The sequence below is a fragment of the Mytilus trossulus genome, chromosome 7 (assembly GCF_036588685.1).
Source record: "Mytilus trossulus isolate FHL-02 chromosome 7, PNRI_Mtr1.1.1.hap1, whole genome shotgun sequence".
NCBI classification, from domain to species: Eukaryota; Metazoa; Mollusca; class Bivalvia; order Mytilida; family Mytilidae; genus Mytilus; species Mytilus trossulus.
Genome location: NC_086379.1, coordinates 60,943,691 through 60,969,834, shown reverse-complemented (window position 1 = coordinate 60,969,834; position 26,144 = coordinate 60,943,691). Strand labels below are relative to the sequence as shown.

At 31.7% G+C, this 26,144-nt stretch overlaps 1 protein-coding gene across 3 annotated transcripts in view; it reads left to right on the top strand.

Annotated features, from left to right (window-relative positions):
- The first annotated feature begins 454 nt into the window (after positions 1 to 454).
- The window catches only part of LOC134725467 (PRKCA-binding protein-like), a 28,966-nt gene continuing 3,276 nt past the window's right edge, over positions 455 to 26,144 (top strand). Inside the window, exons 1-10 of one of the 3 annotated variants that reach the window (XM_063589301.1) lie at positions 836 to 914; positions 4,931 to 5,079; positions 13,989 to 14,229; positions 16,859 to 16,925; positions 17,502 to 17,591; positions 22,033 to 22,149; positions 22,997 to 23,130; positions 23,383 to 23,415; positions 24,101 to 24,193; positions 24,810 to 24,910. In XM_063589301.1, the coding sequence (XP_063445371.1) occupies positions 4,979 to 5,079; positions 13,989 to 14,229; positions 16,859 to 16,925; positions 17,502 to 17,591; positions 22,033 to 22,149; positions 22,997 to 23,130; positions 23,383 to 23,415; positions 24,101 to 24,193; positions 24,810 to 24,910 (977 nt within the window). In that variant the 5' untranslated portion in view covers positions 836 to 914; positions 4,931 to 4,978. Of the gene's footprint in view, positions 586 to 835; positions 915 to 4,930; positions 5,080 to 13,988; positions 14,230 to 16,858; positions 16,926 to 17,501; positions 17,592 to 22,032; positions 22,150 to 22,996; positions 23,131 to 23,382; positions 23,416 to 24,100; positions 24,194 to 24,809; positions 24,911 to 26,144 lie in introns of those variants that run through there. The other 2 variants (XM_063589303.1, XM_063589302.1) reach the window with 2 other exon arrangements.

The window sequence follows — 26,144 nt, the reverse complement described above, 5'->3', positions numbered from 1 at the left end:
TCAACCATGCTTTAAAGTTTTTACACCTCAAAAACATAAAACGGCAAAATTGTGTCCCTGGCAAATATATGATCCCCTCTCTAGGCATTTACCCAGAAGGTTCATAAATCAAAATTATCGCTTTCATAAAATTTGCATAAAGCTGCATTAAAAGGAATATGATAGTCGATTTAAAAGAGCTCATGTTTCTTTATCGGACCACAGATGAATTATCACGTTGTGATTGGTTAAACGCCGTCACGGGGTGACCCCCTATGAGACCGTTTGGGGTTATATGCCTCCGGCCTCACCCCCTATGGATTTTACTAACACTCTACGGATCCGTATGGGATCAGTAGCAAACCATATAACTTATATTGTTATTGTATATAAGAAAAATTTACGTAAAATAGCTATTAGATTGCAAGCTTTTTAGAACAGCTATTATTTGTATCTTTATTAACTTTGCGCATGTCTCATTTGGCACCAGTTTGTTTATATCCGGTTTCTATTCAAGAGTCTTGAATCAATATCGTTGTTCCCTGCATCAACTGATATGTATTACGACCAGGGAGGGATGGAATATGAACTCGAGGAGGACAAACTGTAAGCCTTGGTCCTATTCTCAACTGATTACTCAGTCGCGGTATCAGGAACTCACCCATGGACACGTGTTCATATTTTTCTTTGACACTGACAGTTTAAAAATCCAATAAATTATATATTGCCTTTTTGGCATATATCTTATGATATATGTAAAAAGATACCATACTCTGGTTTTAATGAAGTCGGAATATGACCATAGGAAATATATATCGTACAAATATTTTATACTGCTTATTTGCATGCTTCATTTGTCATCATAAATCACATGACATGATTTAAATGACAATTACAAACGTATGGCAAACAGAGGGACGTGGCACAGTCACTAAGTATTCATTTTTAATCAAGTATTAAGAAAAGATAGGATTTTTTAGCTATGACCTCTAAAAAACATCATAATGCATGCTACATTTACTTGGTGTTTCCAGTTACATGTACTCTTTAGGGATGCTGATGGACAACTAGTCCAAATAATTATGACGTTTGGCAAGGCTATTTTAAAAAAAATTCTGGGACGCCTTCCTACAATGTCATAACGCTGAAGCCATTTTTTACGTATGGAGTTTGAGAGCAAATTTTGGGGGGAACTTTGAAACCTAATTTTGACAAGAAGTTTTTATTGCCGGTTAGAAATTTTTACATAGTTACAAAGTCCTACCTTTTTTGTGCTTATTGAAGGAAGGCGTCCCAGAAAAAAATTTAAAATAGCCTTGCCAAACGTCATATCTATTTGGACTAATGGACAACCAGCATAATATTGTATATAGATTTATTAAAACCCATTTTGGACATTTCATGAGAAACTTAAAGTTGGAAAAAGAAAATTCATACTGTAAAAAGAAAAAGAAAATTAGTACCATAAAAAAATCTAACTTATTCAAAGACATATATATAAATGTTGCTGAACAATGACTTACCAATATACATTATATTTATCTATAGGTTAACTTTGTATATTTCTCTTGTACAATGTATATAATATGATAATTTCATTAACAATCCAACAATAAAAAAACAGTTTTGGTCCTTATTCATTTGAAAACATACTATCTACTGTAAGTTTTGCATTTTTTCTTGTCTTATTGTTTCTTTAAAAGTAGCTCTCTGGGTTAAATACTAATACAATGTATTTCGTCTTTGATTTGTCCCAAGTCACATCTGACATGCTCATAAATTTTGTACATGTGCATAACTGATAAATCCTCATTCCTATAATTTAACAAAGTTACCCTTATTAATCTTTATTTTTTTTAACCATATCAACCTGAATCTGTGGGGAGAATGTTTGCATGTGTAAAACCTTAATTTATGTAAAACTTTTTTAGTCAATTAGAACAGAAACCCTCATCAAAAACCTTTTTCCAACTCATAAAAAGGAATCTAGGCAATAACAAAACCTCTGTAACCCAAGTCATTCGTCATGAAGAAAAAGACATTACTTGCCCAGATGAACAAAGAGAAGTCCTGGCCAAGTACTATAAAAATCTAGCCACGCCAAAAGATGATACAAATTTCAATGAGGAATATCTTCGTATGTGCCAGCTCCGTTGTAACATAATTAAGGAACTCTCAGAAAATAATATAGAAACTAAAATTAATTTTACAGAGGAAGAAATAATTCAATCTATTAAAAATCTTAATTCAGGAAAAGCTGGAGATGAATATGGCCTTTTTGCAGAGCATTTAAAATTGGCTGATAAAGTAATCATCCCATATATACAGAATCTTTTTAATCAAATATTAGCTGACAGAAAAACCCCAGAACATTTTAAATCTGGCATAATAACACCAGTTTGTAAAAAAGGAAAAGACGGCAAAATTATGGATAGCTATCGTGGTATAACGGTTTCATCTGTTCTTGGAAAATTATTTGAACATGCACTTCTGGAAAAAATTATAGATCCAATCTCGAATGTATCTTCTCAACAATTTGGTTTTACCTCCGGTCTCTCCCCCACCATGGCTGCTCTGCTGATATCTGAGGCACATATGAATGCAAAAAAGATGAAGGAAATTCTCTTTTTGACAGCATTGGATACTCAAAAAGCTTTCGACGTAGTCAACCACAGCATCCTTCTTGATAAACTGTTCCAAAAAGACATTCCTCCTGAGATTTGGGAAACTATATACGAAATGTACAATGACCTTACTTCAAGGGTTAACTGGAAAGGCCAACATAGCAACAGCTTTCCAGTTCAACAGGGAGTCCGTCAAGGTGGTATCCTGTCCACGCATCTCTATAAAATTTATATTGAAGACCTTTTAAGACAGTTAGAAGATTCAAATATTGGTTTATACCTAGGCACAAACTATGCAGGATGTCCTACTTGCGCAGATGATATCCTACTCTTATCTAACTCGGATGAAGAAATGCAAATCATGCTCAATGTAGAAGACTCATATTCGAAAGAACATCAATATAATATTCACCCTGAAAAGAGTGTTCTCATTAAACAAAATGAAAACTCCACAAATTCTAGAAAATCATCCATATGCTCCTGGTCTCTTGGAGATAAGTCTGTTGCAGAGTCGGATAAGGCCTCACATCTAGGTATTATAAGATCATCAAAAAACGAAAATATATTAAATGTGAAAGACCGCATTAGTTTAGCTCGAAGAACAACCTATTCACTTATGTCAACAGGTGTACATGGTACAAACGGCTTGAATCCAAGGATTTCCTATAACATTTATAGAATCTACATATTACCCCGTCTGCTCTACAGTCTAGAAGTGTTGCCTCTTACAAACAGCCAAATCAACGACTTGAGTGACTTCCATTTATCCTTCTTAAAAAATATTCAGGCTCTTCCAACAAGAACAGCTTCTGCTGCAGTATTTTCACTACTGGGTGCCCTCCCTATAGAGGCCGAGCTTCACAAAAGACAATTAAGCCTTCTGCATTCAATCCTAGCGTCTGAAAATCAAAATCTTAAGGATATCTTGTTGCGTCAGTATCGGCTTGAAATCTGCAATGGAACTTTTCTACATAGAACTGAAAATGTCCTGCTTCAATATAGCCTACCAAGCATTGATGAGCTTCTAATATTTCTTCCAACAAAAATTAAATGGAAACAATCCGTTAGACATGCTATCAATACATTTTGGAGTAATAAATTTAGGTCTTTAAGTAAAGAAAAATCAACCCTGATTAGGCTCTGTACTGACATTATCAATATAGGAGAAATACATCCAGTTTGGAAAACAGCAACAGAAATTCCAGGGGATACAAAGAAAGCCATAACAAAAGCTAGAATACTAACTGGGACCTACCTTTTACAAGCAACCAAAGCTAAATTTAATATAGGAAGTACAGACCCAATTTGCCCCCTCTGCAAACTCCAGGAAGAAAATCTTATACATTTCCTAACTAGATGTCCATCTCTGGAAGGGGTCCGTAGAACTTTTTATGCCCCACTAAAACAGACTGTTATAAATAAAATTGGGATTGATCAGTGGAAAACAACTTTTCAAAATAGGGAAACATTAAGCCAATTAATTATTGACTGCAGAAAACTAGCGGGTTCTATACTTCCAAACGACAACAATTTTTTAAATATGGTTGAAACAATTTCTAGGAATCTGTGTGATAAATTACATCAACAGAGGTTAAGTCAGATTAATGCTCTATCATAATATATACATCCATTAACAATAACATGGAATTGAGCGTTCTTTCGATCCTTTTCAGAGCATAAAATAGTGAACTTAAAGAACAGTTAGAAGTGAGAAGTACATGGAGGACAGTTGTGATATATATGTACTTGGGAATACGTTGATATTATCAATAATATACGGAATATACAGACAATTGCCGTATCAAAGTGGTAGCTGATGCCTTCTAGAATATAGAGTCATATTTAATAGTGTCAGACCACGGTTTTACTAATATCATTAAGTGAATCAGTGTCATTTTAGATTTTAGACTATTTTTAACGAAGTATCAAAGTGAATAACTTTTAATATCGTCCGTGTAAAATAAGCCCATCGTCTTTTAATATATGCAATTGCGTTTTATACTGTGAAATAACAAAGTGATTTTAGCTGTATAAGTCCGTGTAATATAAGTCCATTGTGTATAATCAAGAAATTGATGTGCTCCTAACCACAGGAGGAAGTTACTGAAAGAAGAAGAAGTTGTCTTTCAAAATTATATGACAATCCCACTTCCAATGACTATTCTGTGAAAATGTTTGTATAAATAAGTCTGAAAGATTGATTTATCAGTGCTATATAATATAATATACTATTTCACTTTTTCTGACTTTTTTTATGCATTTTTATTGTAAAATTTTTGAAAGCTATACTACAGCATTCATTGCATTAAATTGCTTTACATGTGTAGGTGAATACTTTGAGAATTAAGAATCTTAGTGGCTGTGTTCAAGTAAATATGGATGATTACGATTATGACCTATTACCAACATTTGACATGGATGAGTATGATCCAAATGAGGATGGATTATTAGAGTTTTACTATCAAGAGGACAAACTGTAAGAGTAATTTTGAACAGTGTCAGAGTGTACTTTTTCATGTACATGTGTAATTTATAAATGCATGAGTTAAACCATGATAAAACACTATAACACAATAATTTGGTTGTCTTGCCATCCATCTAATTATTCAATATGAAGGGTCAAAGTTGATTCTAACAGCAACCAGTCTGTGGTTAGGATTGGTTAATGTAGTCAGACTCCAGAGCAATCTTGGCATTTGGATTATTATTTGTGACTTACCAAAATGACCAATGCAAATATTTTAGAATTAAGATTTACATAATTTTTTGATTTATCTAAATATCAGGGATGGGGTAATCGTAATCTGTAATCGTAATCGATTGTAATTGATTACATTTTTTCAAGTAATCGACAGCAATCTGTAATCGAAGACATTTTCGATTACATGTAATCGTAATTTAATCGATTACAGCAAAAAATTGGATGTAATAATCGATTACTTTTCGATTACATTTCGATTACTTTAGTAAAATAGTTTAATGAAAAACAACCTATTTCAAAGGAAAATATGTATGTTATCACTTTAAAGTACAGATAGATATTATGCATCATCAATACTTGAGAGTTAAGCAACTGCCTTATTTCTATCTATTGTTTCAAGCTGCATTATGAGCAACCAGATCCCCTACCTAAATTAACTTTATATCTAGCTTTTTAAAACAAATGGATGTATGTGCTTGTCAATAATTCAAGAGCTTTAATATAAAAATAATTAAATAGATTTGAAATAATACAGTAGATCTTAAATAAGAAATGTGTCTGTCTTTCGTTAAGTTATGTACTACATTTTTAAAAGTAGTAAGTTTATTTGTATTATATTTCCTGAAAACATCATTTTCAATTAGAGTTGAAATTAAAGCATAGATAATCAGTTGATTTCTTACATGTTATGATATACATGTATATAAATTTAATTAAAAAAGAATAAAAAATCCTTTCAACATTAATGAACCAATGGCAATGCATTGCAATTCTTTTTAGAAATAGATACATGTATCCCTTTGACACTATAAATATATTTTGTATATAACTTGATTGGAGAAGTCAACAAATCTTAACAACATTCTTGCCTTTACTAATAAGATGATCAAAAACTTCTAATCAATCACAAACATGGCTTGTTTTTATTTCAATTATCTTATGTCTAATCATGGAAGTATTATATTGACAGGAACTCCAACGAAAAATTAGCACATTCGGATCCCACTGATTTCTTTAAGAAAATAAAAGCTTCCGACTCAGTTTGTCAAGTACGTGATAACTCCTTTGTGGGGTATCTGCGATGCTGCTGTCGCCTGTAAAGTTTACAGAAACTGGTCTTATCACGTGATCTGTTATCGAAGGGCTTGTCTACCTACCAATGTAAATAAACACGGAAACTCCTGTGGCTTTTTGCGATTCGCTACATGGACAACGACACCTGTTTCTGTTCAATAAATAAAAACTACAGCTGAAACAATCTAAAAAATCGGTCCACATTTCACAGAATGACAAAGGAAAATTAACTTTAATTGGAAAGAAGTTACTATTATTTTTAGTTTTGTTAGATATATGTTTACCAATATAACTAGAAAATCGGAAAATATCGTGTTATAAAAATTAAATGAGTCTGTAGTAGAGTGTTAGCAGAAAATAATGTGATGCGCGTGAAGTGTGCCAGATGGCGCCAGATAACTTAAATTTCAAGTAAAAGATCGTAAACTCTTATCGAGTGTACCTCAAAGATATATGGTTTTCTCTATCGTAAAATGATATCAACTTACTTATCAAATATATTTTAAAGACTAAAAGATGTTAATTATTACACACATGTGATGTCCACTATATAGCAATATCAGGTTAGTAACTTACGAGTCAAGCAGATTAATTTTTACACCTTTTATGATAATACGTTGTAAACAAATCTTAACATTCAACCTAGTCCAAGAATATTCTGATGTTTGACAGATTTATTTTTAGGGATGGCTTTAAATATTTCTGAATGCATTTAAAGAACAATCACTATAATTGGGTCTGAGCAGTTATTTTTTGTTATCATGGAAATCACATTTGAATTTATTGGTGTGTTTTTAAAAAAGCTAAACAGTTTTGTACAATCTGATGTCAAGTAGTTGTCGTTTGTTTATGTAATATATACGTGTTTCTCGTTTCTCGTTTTGTTTATATAGATTAGACCGTTGGTTTTCCCGTTTGAATGGTTTTACACTAGTAATTTTGGGGCCCTTTATAGCTTGTTGTTCGGTGTGAGCCAAGGCTCCGTGTTGAAGGCCGTACTTTAACCTATAATGGTTTACCATTTAAATTGTTATTCGGATGGAGAGTTGTCTCATTGGCACTCACACCACATCTTCCTATATCTATTGAAATATTAATAATTATTACTGATAACTTTTCCGTTTATTTTACATGAACATTTTATGATTTTCAAGCTTAAAATATACAGTTACGCGTGATTAGCCAACGATCCTCTTATGAATAAAAAATCCTATTTTAAGATTTATTGTTACATTTGTACTTATACTTAATAAATGTGCATTGCTTCTGAGTATTTTTACTCCTCAGGTTTTTTCTATATTTTTTTCTGTGTTGAAAACAGTTGCGAGAATTTCGTTTAATTTCTTTTTTATTTGTTTTTAAGCAGCAAAACCCGTAAATATTGACATATTTATCATTCACACTGTCAGTAAATGTCATTTCCTTGACAATTAAGTACACATCCGTTTATTTCGGTATGTTCCGTAATTACGATCTTTCACGAGGATCCAAAAATTTGATAAAATCCCATGCATCCATAAGACATGTCGAGTTAATTAACAGATACTTAAAGATTTTGCGGCATCGCACTATAAACGTTTGAAGTCTGCTTGTTGGAGTTCCTGTCAATATAATACTTCCATGGTCTAATTAAGAAGGAAATTTACAGTATTTAGCCCCAGGTAATAAATTGTACTCCAGTGGGAGTTAAATAATCTGTAATTAGGGTGGTTATCCAAACAAAAGGTTTAAATTATGCATGTCATTATAAAAATAAATTTTGATTTTAAAAATAAGCTGAACTAATTAATCCTTTTTTTTTTTTATATTTCCTTAAATATTATAATTAACTATGCTAATATATTTTTTTTAAAGAGTAAAAACAAAAAAGCTAACTAAAGTCAGGAAGAAAGCAAAATTTTTGAAAAACAATTAGTTATGAATAAGTGATTGAGTAAACATTTCAAGATTTTTTAAATATTTCTAATCTTCATTAAGAGATTTGATCTAAAAAAAAACCCAGCTGTTTTTAATTTTCACTTTACAAATGTTGAGCAATATTATAGGGTTATTGCATGAATATTGGGGAATATTGTCCCGAGTAGAATTTATATTGCATGAGCTTTCGAGTGCAATATATGTTCTACAAGGGACAATATTCACAAATATTCATGCAATAACCCTTTTATTGTATAGCAATATAATATTTGAGAGTAAAAATTGGTCTAAACTAAGATTTTGTCGTTGATGACATCATGAAATTTGAAGATTTATTGCACTAGTCACAGTGTACAAGCGGACAGTGACACAAAACGGAAGTTGCTGATCTGTCCGACGGCGATCGGCTCGTTGATTTTCAAAAAAATATAGAATATCAACACAAAGTGTCCCATAATGGATTGTTCAGCAGCTCAAGGTAAGTGAATAACTACAATGATGTATTTTTGACCATTTAAAGCTTATTTTATGCTTTTAGCATCAACCGTCTTTTTAAAATAACTCCTGATCATGAAGAGGGGTCAAAATTTTGCGATTTTTTGAGTCATAAATCTTAACAAAACTCCGAAAATTCAAACATTTTCAAGATTTTTAATCGATACATAGTTGAATAATCATATTCCGCATACACACACAAAAGTTTGGTTCATTTTTTAGCTCACCTGGCCCGAAGGGCCAAGTGAGCTTTTCTCATCACTTGGCGTCCGGCGTCCGTCGTCGTCCGTCGTCCGTCGTCGTCGTCGTCCGTCGTCGTTAACTTTTACAAAAATCTTCTCCTCTGAAACTACTGGGCCAAATCAAACCAAACTTGGCCACAATCATCATTGGGGTATCTTGTTTAAAAAATGTGTGGCGTGACCCGGTCAACCAACCAAGATGGCCACCATGGCTAAAAATAGAACATAGGGGTAAAATGCAGTTTTTGACTTATAACTCAAAAACCAAAGCATTTAGAGCAAATCTGACATGGGGTAAAAATGTTTATCAGGTCAAGATCTATCTGCCCTGAAATTTTCAGATGAATCGGTCAATCGGTTGTTGGGTTGCTGCCCCTGAATTGGTAATTTTTAAGGAAATTTTGCTGTTTTTGGTTATTATCTTGAATATTATTATAGATAGAGATAAACTGTAAACAGCAATAATGTTCAGCAAAGTAAGATCTACAAATAAGTCAACATGACCAAAATGGTCAGTTGACCCGTTTAGGAGTTATTGCCCTTTATAGTCAATTTTTAACCATTTTTCGTAAATTAAAGTAATCTTTTACAAAAATCTTCTCCTCTGAAACTACTTGGCCAAATTAATCCAAACTTGGCCACAATCATCTTTGGGGTATTTAGTTTAAAAAATGTGTGGCGTGACCTGGTCAACCAACCAAGATGGCCGCCACCGCTAAAAATAGAACATAGGGGTAAAATGCAGTTTTTGGCTTATAACTCAAAAACCAAAGCATTTTGAGGAAATCTGACATGGGATAAAAATGTTTATCAGGTCAAGAACTATCTGCCCTGAAATTTTCAGATGAATCGGTCAATCGGTTGTTGGGTTGCTGCCCCTGAATTGGTAATTTTGAGGAAATTTTGCTGTTTTTGGTTATTATCTTGAATATTATTATAGATAGAGATAAACTGTAAACAGCAATAATGTTCAGCAAAGTAAGATCTACAAATAAGTCAACATGACCAAAATGGTCAGTTGACCCGTTTAGGAGTTATTGCCCTTTATAGTCAATTTTTAACCATTTTTCGTAAATTAAAGTAATCTTTTACAAAAATCTTCTCCTCTGAAACTACTTGGCCAAATTAATCCAAACTTGGCCACAATCATCTTTGGGGTATTTAGTTTAAAAAATGTGTGGCGTGACCTGGTCAACCAACCAAGATGGCCGCCACCGCTAAAAATAGAACATAGGGGTAAAATGCAGTTTTTGGCTTATAACTCAAAAACCAAAGCATTTTGAGGAAATCTGACATGGGATAAAAATGTTTATCAGGTCAAGAACTATCTGCCCTGAAATTTTCAGATGAATCGGTCAATCGGTTGTTGGGTTGCTGCCCCTGAATTGGTAATTTTGAGGAAATTTTGCTGTTTTTGGTTATTATCTTGAATATTATTATAGATAGAGATAAATTGTAAACAGCAATAATGTTCAGCAAAGTAAGATCTACAAATAAGTCAACATGACCAAAATGGTCAGTTGACCCGTTTAGGAGTTATTGCCCTTTATAGTCAATTTTTAACCATTTTTCGTAAATTAAAGTAATCTTTTACAAAAATCTTCTCCTCTGAAACTACTTGGCCAAATTAATCCAAACTTGGCCACAATCATCTTTGGGGTATCTAGTTTAAAAAATGTGTGGCGTGACCTGGTCAACCAACCAAGATGGCCGCCACCGCTAAAAATAGAACATAGGGGTAAAATGCAGTTTTTGGCTTATAACTCAAAAACCAAAGCATTTTGAGGAAATCTGACATGGGATAAAAATGTTTATCAGGTCAAGAACTATCTGCCCTGAAATTTTCAGATGAATCGGTCAATCGGTTGTTGGGTTGCTGCCCCTGAATTGGTAATTTTGAGGAAATTTTGCTGTTTTTGGTTATTATCTTGAATATTATTATAGATAGAGATAAATTGTAAACAGCAATAATGTTCAGCAAAGTAAGATCTACAAATAAGTCAACATGACCAAAATGGTCAGTTGACCCCTTTAGGAGTTATTGCCCTTTATAGTCAATCTTTAACCATTTTTCATAAATCTAAGTAATCTTTTACAAAATCTCCACTGAAACTACTAGGCCACAATCATCTTTGGGGTATCTAGTTTGAAAAATGTGTCCGATGACCTGGCCATTCAACCAAGATGGCCGCCACAGCTTAAAATAGAACATAGGGGTAAAATGCAGTTTTTTGCTTATAACTATGAAACCAAAGCATCTAGAGCAAATCTGACAAGAAGTTAAATTGTTAATCAAGTCAATATCTATCTGCCCTGAATTTTTCAGATGAATTGGACAACTGGTTGTTGGGTTGCTGCCCTCCAATTGGTAATTTTTAAAGAAATTTTGCCGTTTTTGGTTATCTTGAATACTATTATAGATAGCAATAAACTGTAAACAGCAATAATGTTCAGCAAAGTAAGATCTACAAATAAGTCAACATGACCTAAATGGTCAATTGACCCCTTAAGGAGTTATTGCCCTTTATAGTCAATTTTTAACAATTTTCATTAATTTGGTAAATTTATGTAAATTTTTACCAAATATAGTTCTCTGTTACTAATGGGCAAAGTTCATGATAGATATAATTGTAAGAAGCAAAATCGTTCAGTAAAGTAAGAACTTCAAACACATCACCATCACCAAAATACAATTTTGTCATGAATCCATTTGTGTCCTTTGTTTAATATGCACATAGACCAAGGTGAGCGACACAGGCTCTTTAGAGCCTCTAGTTTTTATTATATTGTCACAATTGAATCTTTTCTATTCAAAGTGTACTGTCCGCCTCGTTGCCACCGTATGTTTTCATACTGTCCGATTCGTTGGTCATATTCATGATCGATATCTTAAGCAAAAGTAAGATTGAAACATGCAATTTATCCACATTTAAACTTTATTCAACACAGATACTGTCTATGATTATATATGGAAAATATTTATAGATTATATATTCAGCTTGGATCTCGTGTCAATTAAAGGGGGACATTGGTCACTCTTCCAGAACCTTTACTCATGTCTGCTGCTCGTATTCATCGTTTGCGGACCTTGTTGTTAGATTCTCTACCGATATAATATTCTAATAAATGCATGGTGAATTCAGTACACATGTTCCCTATGACATGATCTTTCTAATTTAATGCAAAATTAGAGTTTTGATCCAATTTTACGGCCTAATGAACATAGAAAACGATAGTGCGAGTGGGGCATCCGTGTACTATGGTCACATTCTTGTTTAAAAGTTATTTTAAAACAACAGTAGATGATAGTGAGTGATGCAGCGCACTTAAGAACATCAATTAAATTTGACTTGAATTCCAAGCCATGAGATTTGTTTGATTATTGGTGAAATAAGACGCAAACTGGGTGTAAAAAACTATTGTTTTGATTTTCTGTGTCAAACGTTTATAAATATAAAAAAGAAGATTTGGTGTAATTGCCAATGAGACAACTCTAAACAAGAGAACAAATTAAATGACACAAAAATGAACAACTATAGGTCACCGTACGGCCTTCAACAATGAGCAAAGCCCATACCGCATAGTCAGCTATAAAAGGCCTAGAAATAACTTTTGTTGCATGGTTGTATTTTTCATGAAAAGTTATTACCCCTATTTATGTTTTTAAGTGATAAAAATAACAATGTTCCACATGAATGTATGAATAAATATACCATAAAAATCACCTACGTGCCCCATTTTCCTAAAACAAACTAGAAAAACGTATATTAAATTTTCATGTGCATGCATTAACAATGCTTTTTATATGTAATAATCAGTAACATTTTATAAATGTTGATATTTCCTAGGAAATCGGTCATGAATGTGGATAAATTGCATGTTTCAATCTTACTTTTGCTTAAGATATCGATCATGAATATGACCAACGAATCGGACAGTATGAAAACATACGGTGGCAACGAGGCGGACAGTACACTTTGAATAGAAAAAATTCAATTGTGACAATATAATAAAAAAAAATGAACCAAACTTTTGTGTGTGTATGCGGAATATGATTATTCAACTATGTATCGATTAAAAATCTTGAAAATGTTTGAATTTTTGGAGTTTTGTTAAGATTTATGACTCGAAAAATCGCAAAATTTTGACCCCTCTTCATGATCAGGAGTTATTTTAAAAAGACGGTTGATGCTAAAAGCATAAAATAAGCTTTAAATGGTCAAAAATACATCATTGTAGTTATTCACTTACCTTGAGCTGCTGAACAATCCATTATGGGACACTTTGTGTTGATATTCTATATTTTTTTGAAAAACAACGAGCCGATCGCCGTCGGACAGATCAGCAACTTCCGTTTTGTGTCACTGTCCGCTTGTACACTGTGCTAGTGCAATATCAGAATTTATTGCACGCTAACTTTTGGTTACTTTCTGTGTGAAATATTATATTGCTATACAATAAAATTGTTTATTCGTGTTATTTTTTTGGTGAAATGATGAGCATGTAATTGACAGTAATCGAAAAGTTATGTAATTACTTTTGATAAAGTAATCGATTGTTATCGATTACATACTAAAATTTAAGTAATTGATTATTAATCGATTGCACAAAAATCCTTCATGTAATCGATTATTAATCGATTACATTTGTCAGTAATCGTGCCCATCCCTGCTAAATATATATAAAAAAAAATGCTCTGAACTCTGAAGTCTGAAGTCTCCATTTAAATATTAAACTGATTAATCATTATTTGATTTTAGTCAAATGCCTGATGGATTGTAATAGGCTCTTCCATGGTATAATTAAAAGGATGTGTGTAAATGACATATTCTCAAGTAACTTTTTAACTTAAATTTGATGTCAGGAAATTATGTAAACTTATGAAATCCTAAATGTTTGGTCTTTGCTTTAGTTAAAACCCACAGTTTTATAGACAATTATTATTTTTTGATATAGGGGCATGACAGTGACATCTGGCAGTGTAGCACTTCAGAAAGATGGCCAGAATTTGATTGGTATAAGTATAGGAGGTGGAGCTCCACTCTGTCCCTGTCTGTATATAGTACAGATCTTTGATAACACACCTGCCTCTAAAGAAGGAACTCTGGCCTCTGGTGATGAACTGGTTGGTGTCAGTGGACAATCTGTTAAAGGGAAAACCAAAGTAGAGGTGGCCAAGATGATACAGTCTATAAAGGTAAAGATCATACATGTCAAATGTATACCTGCAGGTGTTTATAATAAGTTTAAGGAGGTTTGCTACTCAGTTTCAAAATAACAAGCTTTCCATAACACCAGTATATATTGATAGGGAATTAATAAAGGAACAAAAAGCCAAAAAAAAATATAGGTCAATTTGCTTGTTTTCCAGATATATGCCATTGAAATATTGGCGGGAAAGTGTTCTCTTGTGATTTTCATATCAGTATCATTGACAAGTTGAGGTTCTCAAAAAATGTTAAAAAATAACAAAGATTTTATAAGACCTTCATAACTGGTTTATAATTATACATATAAAAGATTTTAAAAAAGAAATATAGGGGTTAATGGGCAGTTTTTAAGGGATTCAAATGGATAAAACCAGAAAATTCTGAAAATCTTGACAAAAATCCCAAAACCAGACAAGCAAACATCCTTAAGTTATTGTGAATATGTAAGTATTTGGTTTATAGGACAAATATAGTATCAGGGAATGTAAAAAGATTTTATTATTATTATTTCATTATTAAAAGTTTTTTAACACCAGAACAGTTCTAATGTACAGTACAGAACCATAGATTGGAACAGCAAGCTTTGTAATATGGACCATAATTTGCTATTGGGCTCCGTTTCCTATAACTATAGAAAAGTGATAAAATGTGAATTACTGTAAGAAAAGTTGCAACTACATCTAAAGATGCCATTATTTTTATCAACATACAAGTGTATGCTACTCTTCCCTAGAATTTTTTTTAAAATATACAAATTTCAAAGATTCTACAACCGTATTTTTGTGTCGTTTCTCACGTTACTTTTTGCTTCCGAAGAGCATAACGCTGACTGATTTATAGATAATCGTCACCGGCAAATTCGTAACTTTTGCTTTCAAACAACAAAGAACATCGACCAATAAGAATAGTGAGAAGAAAATGCCGAGAACTATAAGTATTTATGTAGCAGATGTAAGAACAGTGGCGTGATTTTTGTGTCCGATTTCGTAACGCAATTTTTTGATGATGTAATCTGCTTTGTTGTAATAGAAATCTTAAAAACAATATGCAAATATGAACTCTCGCGAGATGTTCAAACAGGTAAATCCGAGAAGATTTACATTCTTGTTTTGATCTTCGTAATAATTAAGTAAGAAAATTACGTTGTCGTTATGCGTTACATTTCACACGAAACAGAAGTCCAGTTATTTATTAAAATTGTTTTTGTCCTTAAGTTCTAACCATTTCCAGTCATACGTGAAACATGTGACTAACATGTGATAACGCCATTATGGCCGGATGTACGAAATACTAGGTCTAAACATTGTTTTTGTTTCCAACGGGATGTTAGCAAACATAATCTGTAGACTTGTTTCGTCTTGTTTAAAAGAGGAAAATACAATTGTCAAAGAGATTGTGCTGGTGGTCTGTTATTTTTCCTATGTGCATAATGTTACATACGATCCTGTGTGAAAATAAATGCCCAATGACTTGAGAAAATCGATTTCATATTTGACAGACGTTAGAACACACTTCGTTTCCCCATAATGACGTGAAGAGTCCTTGGAAAAATCAATATAAATTACGTCTCTTATCATTGTACCAATGCTCGTTGGATTGATTTAACTTCAGCAGTAAATATTACTGGATATTTTAGGTGAATAAATATAATTTAATAAAAAATACATGTTAATATACCGTTACACTTGGAATGTACAAAGTTGGAATCTTTGTCACAGTTTTTAATTAATATTTTTTATTCATGTTCTGCAAACACTTATCAGAAACGCAATAAACTTGTCAAAGGAGAAGTAAACTTTTACCATGCATGACTTGAAAGGAAGTACTTTATTGATTTTAGCCCACTAAAGTAGGTTAAAATGTGGAAACCATGTAGATAGTGTACAGGTCACAAGTATCACATTGTGCCTATTTTAAAGATTTTAATTCCAAGTTAAAAGTTTTTTTCTCTACTGGATTTAAAGAATGTTACATTGCCAATGATTTGGAATAAATTGTATATAACTGGAATATCAAAACCAAATATAAATACATTTTTTTGGCTTAAACATCAAGATACAACGATTATGGTATCCTGTATCAATGAAGAAAATATGGAAAATTCTGAATAAATTGTACTAATTGTTTTCAAAACAAGCACATATTTAGGAGTTTTATAATACTGTTACATTTAAGATGGATTTTAGGTAAAAGTATACTGTTCAGATTATTTTAAGCAGATTTTGCAATTAAATAAAACTAAAAAAATGCTTTCGGTTTCTTATTTTTTCCTGTCAGGTTTAAAAAAACCTTTAATATAACATTGAAAATAGATTTTAAATATTAACATGAAGCAAGTAACACTAGTAATGGTGTTTATTTATGCCTTTTGAATTATATTGTGCAAAATAAAGAAAATAAAGATTGGTTTCCTGTTTGGTTTCATGTCACGTAAACGGTGAATCTAAATGTATAAATTTTTCTCGAAAAACTCAATTGTTCCATTCATACTATTCTAACACCAACACAACCCACAAAATAAAAGTTAAAATTTTAGAACTTATAAAAAACGATACAAAAAGAAATCAAAGGCCGAATACCAAATTATGGTCCATATTTCTCTTTTTTTACCAACAGGAAGAAGTGACTATCAATTACAACAAACTACATGCAGATACCAAACAAGGCAAAAGTTTAGATATTGGTAAGTTTAAAATAGAAACAAAAAGTTGACTTTCTTTTTCAACATAACACATATTTTTTAGTGCTGATAATTTATTTGTTAAGACTCTCAACCAAAATAGACCTATTTTGATTATTATTTATTTGTCTTTTTTGTTAGTTAGTTTTTTTTTCTTAAATCTGTCACAAATTCTTGGCTTTCAATTATTCAGCTTTGTGAGTTCCTGCTGAAGGTATTTTTGTAAAAGTAAAAACAGCTATGGACGAATAAAGAGCTGGTTTCTTTTATTGTTGTTGGTTTATTATTACCTGATCAACTTTTAATAGAGATTATGCCCCTTAGAAATAGAAATTGTATAAAATATAATTGCTAGCAATCACACATCTACATTTCTTGTAATTTGTCAGATATTCATGGAAAGTTAAAAATAAAAGAAAATATATATATGGGAGTAATTTCCCTTGAACATATAAAGTAACATATAGGAGGGGGACATTGGAATGCTGTTCTTTTATTTTAAGCTGTATTTTTAATCCTTTAAGTCCTATTATTAAATAAATGAGAAATAAAAACATTTTTTTGTTTACCTTTTTTTAGTTTTAAAGAAAGTGAAGCACAAAGTGGTAGAAACCATGAATACAAACACAGCAGATGCATTAGGACTTAGTAGAGCTATCTTGTGTAACGGTAAGATATCTTATTTGATAGACATAGTGCTTTATGATGGCAAAATATTTTTGTAATTCATACTGCTATTTTTAGTTACTTTGGATTCATTTATTTTCTAGGGTACACATTTTCTTAGATTACTGAAAACTTGCATATTTGTACATATTTGATTTTGTTTTTTGGAAAATGACGTGTCAGCGGCATTGTTCCAATACCATTGACCAGAACAACAGAAAGTCGATTATTGCCTCCGCCTACGGCACATTCTGCTACACTCGAGCAAAGTGTTGTAGTTGGACGGGAAGCAGTTTACATACTTTGTTTTATTAACAACAAAAATGTTGACCTGTCCATAGGAAGGCTTGTGAAGTCCGCGCTTTTATTCTCCAAATTTGGACCTTCCAGTGGGGCTGTGGACTATATAGTACAATTAGCAAGAAATAAGAAAGCAAGTTCAATATTCAAATCAAAGTCAAATCTAGTCAAATCGGCACCTATTTGAAGTCAATTCGGCATCCAATAATATTTGTTATAATATTTTCTATTCAATTAATAATAACTTTTACCAAGTACATAGTTACTATGTTGTTGTGTATAAAGGTAAACAACGAAGCCCTTACCCAAACTGTTTTAACAATGAGACAATTAAAAAAATGAAATGGAAAACTACAAGTCCCTTTCAATAAATCAAACTTTCATGCCAAATAATAGCCAAAGGTGTTCTTTTTCAGGAAAGTTTAAACAGCATTTAACTAACAATCCTGTAAAATGCTCAACTGGTTAAAAAATGCATAAAAAAATATCCAAGTTATACCTTTAATTCCCAAATATACCTCATATATATATAATTAAAAATACATGTTCCAGACCATATGAGTATTACAGTCCTACCAAATGTGTATGGTCAGACCATATGAGTATACACGTATGGTCCAGTACGAGCTAACCATTTATCACAATTTTTATTTTCAGTTTTATAAATTGTTATTACAATCACTTTCAGATGGATTAAATGAACAATTGAACAATTGAACTTAAATATTTGTTTAATTGTATATCTGAATCCTATTTTGGTACACTCGCCCAAGGTGACACTTACTACCACAATTAATGATATATTTTTTACATTTACATGTTTGCAGTTCATGCATGTTCCTTTGCATAATTTGCATTATTTTGTATTAAAGGTTTCTTATATTCTAAAATTGTCGTCCCACATCATGTTAATTTCCGATATCGTAATTTTCTATGATCATAATTCAATTAATGTTTTACTGATCAACATGCTAAATACAAGATATTAACAGATTTAATAAGCATGTACATGAACTTTACATGCATTTGTAACTTATAAACTTAAGCAACTTCTTAATGATATTAATCAGACCGTACGCGTAGGGTCCAATGGTATGAGTATTTTAAAAAAGTATGCATACAGTCCAGACTGTACGTGTACAGTACAAATACTCATACGGTCTGGAACATACACATTTAGTTAAGAAAAATAAATATATAAAAAGTGTACATGAACCCCCAAAAATGTGAAAGTTAATAATTTTGGACTATCCCTTCCTTAGGTATTTAAGTATGGCTCCACCTAAGAATCATGCAGAGGGTGATACAGTGATAGTTGTCAAATTGACTTTTTTGGGCTTCATATGTTCTATTTTGATGAGAAATTAAAAAAAATAACAATTATGCATGTGTTGTACATTTGGTTGCTATGGTTACGATGGCACCATAACAACCCTTTAATTTCAGTCCTAAAACCTCAAAAATTACTGTTTTTCATCACAGATTTTTTTATAAACCGCTAATTAATTGGGATAAAACAAATATATGTTATCATAGTTTCACATTTATTCTAAAAATTAAAGTTGATAAATCAAAGTTGCAACTATGGCAACTCTTGTTTCCATGGCAACCAATTTTTGCATTTTTTCATTTTCTCAAAAGGAGTGAAAATAACGTTTTTCAAATTCTATTTTCTTCCAAGAGCAGGGTCCTATTGATTACCTGTGTGTTTGCATGTGTTCATTTGACCTTTGTCTATAACATATCAAAAATAATCATTTATAGCCTCCTTTAGATTTTTCAGAAAAAAAAGGTTTTTCTGTCTCTTTTTTTTTTTTTTTGGCATTTTTTTTCTTACAATAAGCTAAATTATTTTCATGTATTTGTAGCAAATTTCATTTGATTGTGTCTTTTTTGCATGTATCACACCTAAATATTGAAACAAAGAAAAGAAACCAGTTACTTATTTATCATTTCCCTCAAATCAAGCTACCAGTTGCCATGGAAACAGAACACACCAATTTTGAGAAATACACATTTTTGATAAATGTTTGCTTTAAAATGATAAAATTTTAATGAAGCATTTAATTTTTCTAAATTTTTCTCCATGTTATACATAGTTACATCAAATTATTCAAAATGATGAAATAAAGTTGAGAAGGAAGTTTGGTCGTCATGGAGACAAATGGAGACAAATGCCTAGATTTACATAATTTCCAATTAAAATCACTTAAACAATATTTGTTCAAACTATCATTTGTTGCACAAAATCATTGTAAAGAGCAAAAATATTAAATATTGATGCTAAACTTATATCTTTCAAACAACCCTTTCAAGATATCTGTCATCCCCCCTCCCCCTTCATAGAATTAATCTGGATGTTAACTCTGACAGTTAAGCTCTATATTTAATCAATGAAAGCTTTTCAGATATGTTTGTAGTGCAAGGAATAGCCTTTAAATCATTTAATAATGGAACTTATTCCTTTATCTTTTCTAAAGAATTCAATTTGGAATTTGGACAAGAATAGGGGTGTATGATCCATATCTATATAGTAGTAATGGTTCAAGATAAAGCTCAACACTGTTTCTAAAAAGGACAACAAATTGGTTGCTCATAATATACATGTATCTCATCAACTGGACATTTGTTAAAGATCCATGAGCCATTACAGTCAAGGTCAGACAGACATGTACACCTTACAATTGTTCACTTCAGTACACTAAAGTAGTTTTATCTTGTTTTGCTTATGATATTGAAAAACATACCAAAACACAAAACTTAACATTGACCAATGAATCATGAAAATGAGGTCAGGAGCAGATCAAACTACCTGGTAGGTAATGTTTTTATGGTTTTGTTAAAACATGAAAATGTTGTATAGGAAAAGGGACACCTCACAGAAGGAAACTTCTTAGCATAAGGTATCTGCATAAAATGTTTGAAGCATCCATGTCTTCTCCCCTCTAAAATATAAAGCTTTATCATGTTTATACAAATAGTTTACACTGCTGCAGCCAGACAGTTATCAGTAAATCTTTTAAGTCTCACATGTATAGAGCTCTATTTTCTTTTTACTTAAATACTGAAAATAAATTTGGCAACCCCTTTCTTATTTTTTACTCTTTTTGCTTAAAATACTGTTAAAAATATATATTTAACATGGGTGACGAGTTGACTATATCGATGTCGATTTAACCAGGTGCCAATTTGACAAAACCGGGTGCCGATTTGACCAGGTGCCAATTTAACCAGGTGCCGGTTTGACTAGAAATCTTTGAAATTACCTGAGTTTCATTAGACCTTTGATAACAATAACAAAAAGATTATTTTAAATTACCTAAAATTTTCTGGGAGAAGGGGGTTCTGACTATGTACCATTGAGAAATATACAAGCCTTTCTACGGTATTTATTTGTACAATTTAGGTAGTCTTGACCTATTCATTTGTCTTTAAAAAAAAACAGCCAGTTGTCATCTTCACTTCACACTCAAATATATACGAATATCAATTATATGCTTACGAGACATGTTGCATTGTAAAACTAATTACAGTATGTGAAAATCAAAACTTGCATAAAAAATATCCCAATAGAAGAGACAGTGGCGTCATTTTTCCTCAGAGCTTTCAGCTCTTTGATTTTTAAACTCTTTATACAAAGCCTATTGAAAATATGATATTCGTTCAACATTTAATATAGTGGTTCACCTGTACCCACGAAACCCATGAAAATTGGTATTCAACGAACAATAATGAATCAACAGTAGTTCAATTGTAGAATATGCATCATACAATCTTTTTAAAATAACTGTTTAATTATATTGCTTTATAGAGTTCATTAGTATTTAGAGTCAGGGATTATATAATCTTCTCATCAAATACTGATGGATGCTATTATCTGGACTTATGATATTTGGTAAATTTTATTTACAAAAATTCAAAAGTTATCAATGTTGTTCTTTTCTAAGAAATAAAGAACAAAATCAACAGCACTATTACAAAAATAACTTCAGGAATATATAGGATAAATACTTAAAAGTACTGTGTATGATATCCTTATGCTGTAACAAAGCTCTCTGTTTCAATCTTTTTGAGAGCACAAAAATCAGCAATGACATTTTAATAAATCATTGTTTTCATCCATTTTTAAATACTTTGTTTTCAGATGGACTTGTAAAGAAACTAGAAGAATTAGAGAAAGTTGCTGAAATGTATAAAGGCTTAATAGGTCTCACCAAGTCATTATTAAAGACAACATTTGAATTATCTCAATCTCATAAAGGTATGTAATTGTATTGAATTGTAAGGTCTCACTGAATGGTAATGGAAATGGCTATATTTGACTGTCATGTGTCTTTCTTCATGCATCAGCGTGAATAGAGCTTAGATAATATGCTGAAATATCTAACACGGTTATTGTTGGTTCATCCAAACAAAGCTTTATAAAGTTTATGTAAAAATTTCACATTTGATAAAATGTAAATAAAAAAAAACATAAAATATACATAAAATACTGACTAGTCAACAATTATACTTTAGATAACTACACCAAAATACCTGTTTAACAGACAATTTCGTGATTGATAGGGGAGTATGAAACTCACCTACATTTTAATCAGAATGGAAACCTGTAGTACAAAGTTTGCTTACATTTTAAAACAAACACCTAAAAACCTAAAAACTAAAAGATAATGTAGTTCTCAAATCCATGTTGACAATCATGAATTATTTTGATTTTAGTTTCATGTGTACAATTTGGAATTTAATATGGCGTCCATTATCACTGAACTAGTATATATTTGTTTAGGGGCCAGCTGAAGGACACCTCCGGGTGGGGGAATTTCTCGCTACATTGAAGACCTGTTGGTGACCTTCTGCTGTTGTTTTTTCTATGATCGGGTTGTTGTCTCTTTGACACATTCCCCATTTTCATTCTCAATTTTATTACACATTTAAAAGTGTTAACTGTTACAAGTTGAAGTATAAATTTAGTTCACTGCACAGTTTTCTTTAATTAAACCTTTTTACCCAGCTGATCTGCCAGCAGAAATCCATTAAGTTGACGTATTGATTTTCACATGAAATCAACATTTACCTTGTAAAGTTATTTACTTGTGATATTATTACAGCATTTGGAGAAGTATTCTCAGCAATAGGAGTAAGAGAGCCTCAACCTGCTGCTAGTGAAGCATTTTCTAGGTTTGGTGAAGCTCATCGCAATATGGAAAGATTTGCTATCAAAATGTTAAAGACAGCTAAACCTGTAAGTTTACACAAGAAGATTGTAAGGACACTGATGTGTTACAAGCAATGAAAAATAAGTGTGAAGACTGTCTTTGAACATGTCAAAATTAAATGGGAACATTCATTTACCTTATTTATTATAAGTGCATTGCACAAAGGATACATTTTTATCTTAGGATTGCTTGTTAAAAAAAACTATCGTTCACTAAATGCTGAAAATTTGGTTCAGTTATTAGATAGTCTTGTCACCTATTTTTTCAATTTTTTTCAGTGCGTGTTTTGGCATAAAGAGCTTTGTTATTTCGTAATATATGTTGAATTTACTTGATTTTCTGTTGTTTTACTGTTATGACATGAAAATATTGCTAACACAAATTTTGACCACAACTGTTCTAAATGGGACAGCTAAAATTTGCTAAAAATTATTTTTAAATTTTGAAATAGTCAAAACCATGGAGTACAGAGGTAACTCATTTTAAACCTAGGAAAACAATTGTTTTTGTCTGACAGGAGTGCAGAAAATGATTTCGTGATTGGAGTTTAACACCATTTTCTGCACTATTTGAATATCCATTTGGTGTATTTCATCTTTCTTTTATTAAAAATGTATAATTTTTTGTTATAAAATTTCATAAAAAGCAACAAGTATGTGGTCTTCATATTTAACTACTGTTTCATTGTACAATTCCATAAATTTTAGTTCAAGTTATGTTATTTTCACAAAATCAAATGTTGATTTGTTCCTTAGTTATGTTAATGTTTACTTATACAGAAATGATAAATCCTTTGAAAAAAAAGATACAGTATTATTTGTATTCATGTATAGAGATGGCATGTGTCCCAGCAACCAACTATAAAATGAAATTTCTTGGAGACTCACTTTTTTATTCAGTAGAGTTAATAGTAGACTTTTAGTTATTATGAATTTGTATATGTTACCAGCATCCTATGTTATCTCAAAATAAGTGATTTATTATTGACTTTTTCAGATGATAACAGATTTAAACACATACCTAAATAAAGCAGTTCCAGATACTAGACTCACAATCAAGAAATATCTGGATGTCAAGTTTGAATATTTAGTATGTATACATAAATATTTTATAAATAATTATTTAATTTAAAAAAAATCAATCTTATGTGTTACATGTACTGATGTTTTCGTTTTTTCCTTCACTAGTTATAATAAATCCATTTTCTCAAACTATGATTAACGGTTAGGCAGCTATTGGTATTATCACAGCCTTCAAAATGAGTTAATCCCATACTGTATAGTCATCTATTAAAGGCACTGACATGACAGAAATAGACTCATTTCAAACAAGAAAACCATTGACATGGTTCTTAAAACACTTAAAATTATCTATATTTGATTGCCATCGATCCTGGAACCTACTTTTAATAAGGACAATATTTGAACACTCCTTCCTGTTTTAACTGAACACATTTGAACCAAACTTAATTTTGTTGTATTTTATATAGAAGTCTTGTGAGCAATACCGAAATGTAGGAATTCTAGGTATTTACAGTCAAGAATTTTGTTGTGCTGTAAAAAGCAAAATCTTCTGGCTAGTTGCTTATTTAAAAATATACAGAAACATACAATGATCATATAAAAATAAATACTTTAAGAAATTCTGGTGCAGTTAAACCAGAATATTTAAAGCAAAATACTTTACAAATATTTTCAATTTCCAGGCATATTGTTTAAAGGTTAAAGAAATGGATGATGAGGAATACAGCTATGCTGCTTTACAAGAACCTCTTTACAGAGTAGAAACAGGGAATTATGAATATAGGTAAACAATAAATGATACTACCCTAGTGACTGGTCCCAAGTTCAGTCTTTAGCAATAGAAGAGCATGAATTTTAATGCATAGTTTATAACATTAAAGAAGAAAAATATATGTTGTCAGTTTAACAAAACAGCATAAAATATGAAAATGTTAACTTTTATGCCCAAAATATGATAGAAGAGGGGCATTATGGTCTCTGGTCTGTGGCTCCTTTCGTCCGTCCGTTCGTTCGTCCCGCTTCAGGTTAAAGTTTTTGGTCAAGGTAGTTTTTGATGAAGCTGAAGTCCAATCAAATTGAAACTTAGTGCACTTGTTGCTTATGATATGATCTTTCTAATTTTAATGTCAAATTAGACTTTTGACCCCAATTTTATGGTCCACTGAACATTGAAAATGAAAGTGGGAGTTTCAGGTTAAAGTTTTTGGTAAAGGTAGTTTTTGTTGAGCCTGCAACTTTTGTTGAAGAAAGCTCGACATAGGGATAGTGATCTGGTGGCAGCAGCATTAGGTAAATTTTTTAAAGCTTGATTTAGAAGGTGGAAGACCTTGATGCTTCATACTTTGTATATAGATGCCTCATGTTACAAAGTTTTTGTCAGTCACATGCAGGGGTCGAATTTAAGCTTTTTTTTGTACTGGCCAGCCGGACCAGTGGACAAAAAAATCTACTGGTCCTGCAAAAAATGACATTAAGTTGACAAACACTAATATAAATGACAAATGTTTATTTTGATGCTTTCGTTTACATAAGTTAGACAGTAACAAAGGAATAGTCTTTATTCTGATTTTGATAAAGGCTTTGGTAATCTCAATGATTTTCTTTGTCGAAATCAGGATCAAGGACAGAAAAAATATCAACATTGTCTTCCACGTCATCGCAATCTTCACAACGACAGGTGCCTGACTAGGTCGTCTGGAGCGCTGTCCAGAAATATTCAACATTCCAATCCAATCTGAAATTTGACGATCCAGTTACGAAAATACATTTCCTATCTAGGTCTGTCACTGCAAATTTTTCACATATATATATATTGTACAGTTCATTAAATTCCGATCTACTATATCATGCAACCATTCACGATCTTTTTCCCATGATTTTTGGTATTTGACTTTCGTATACTTTATTTCGATCTTCCTTTTGATTTTCAGTTATCTTAATTCTTTTGTACGGCGATTTAACTCCTTCCAAAAATTTCCACATTTTGTATTGTTGTGAAGGACGCTCACCCGAGATAT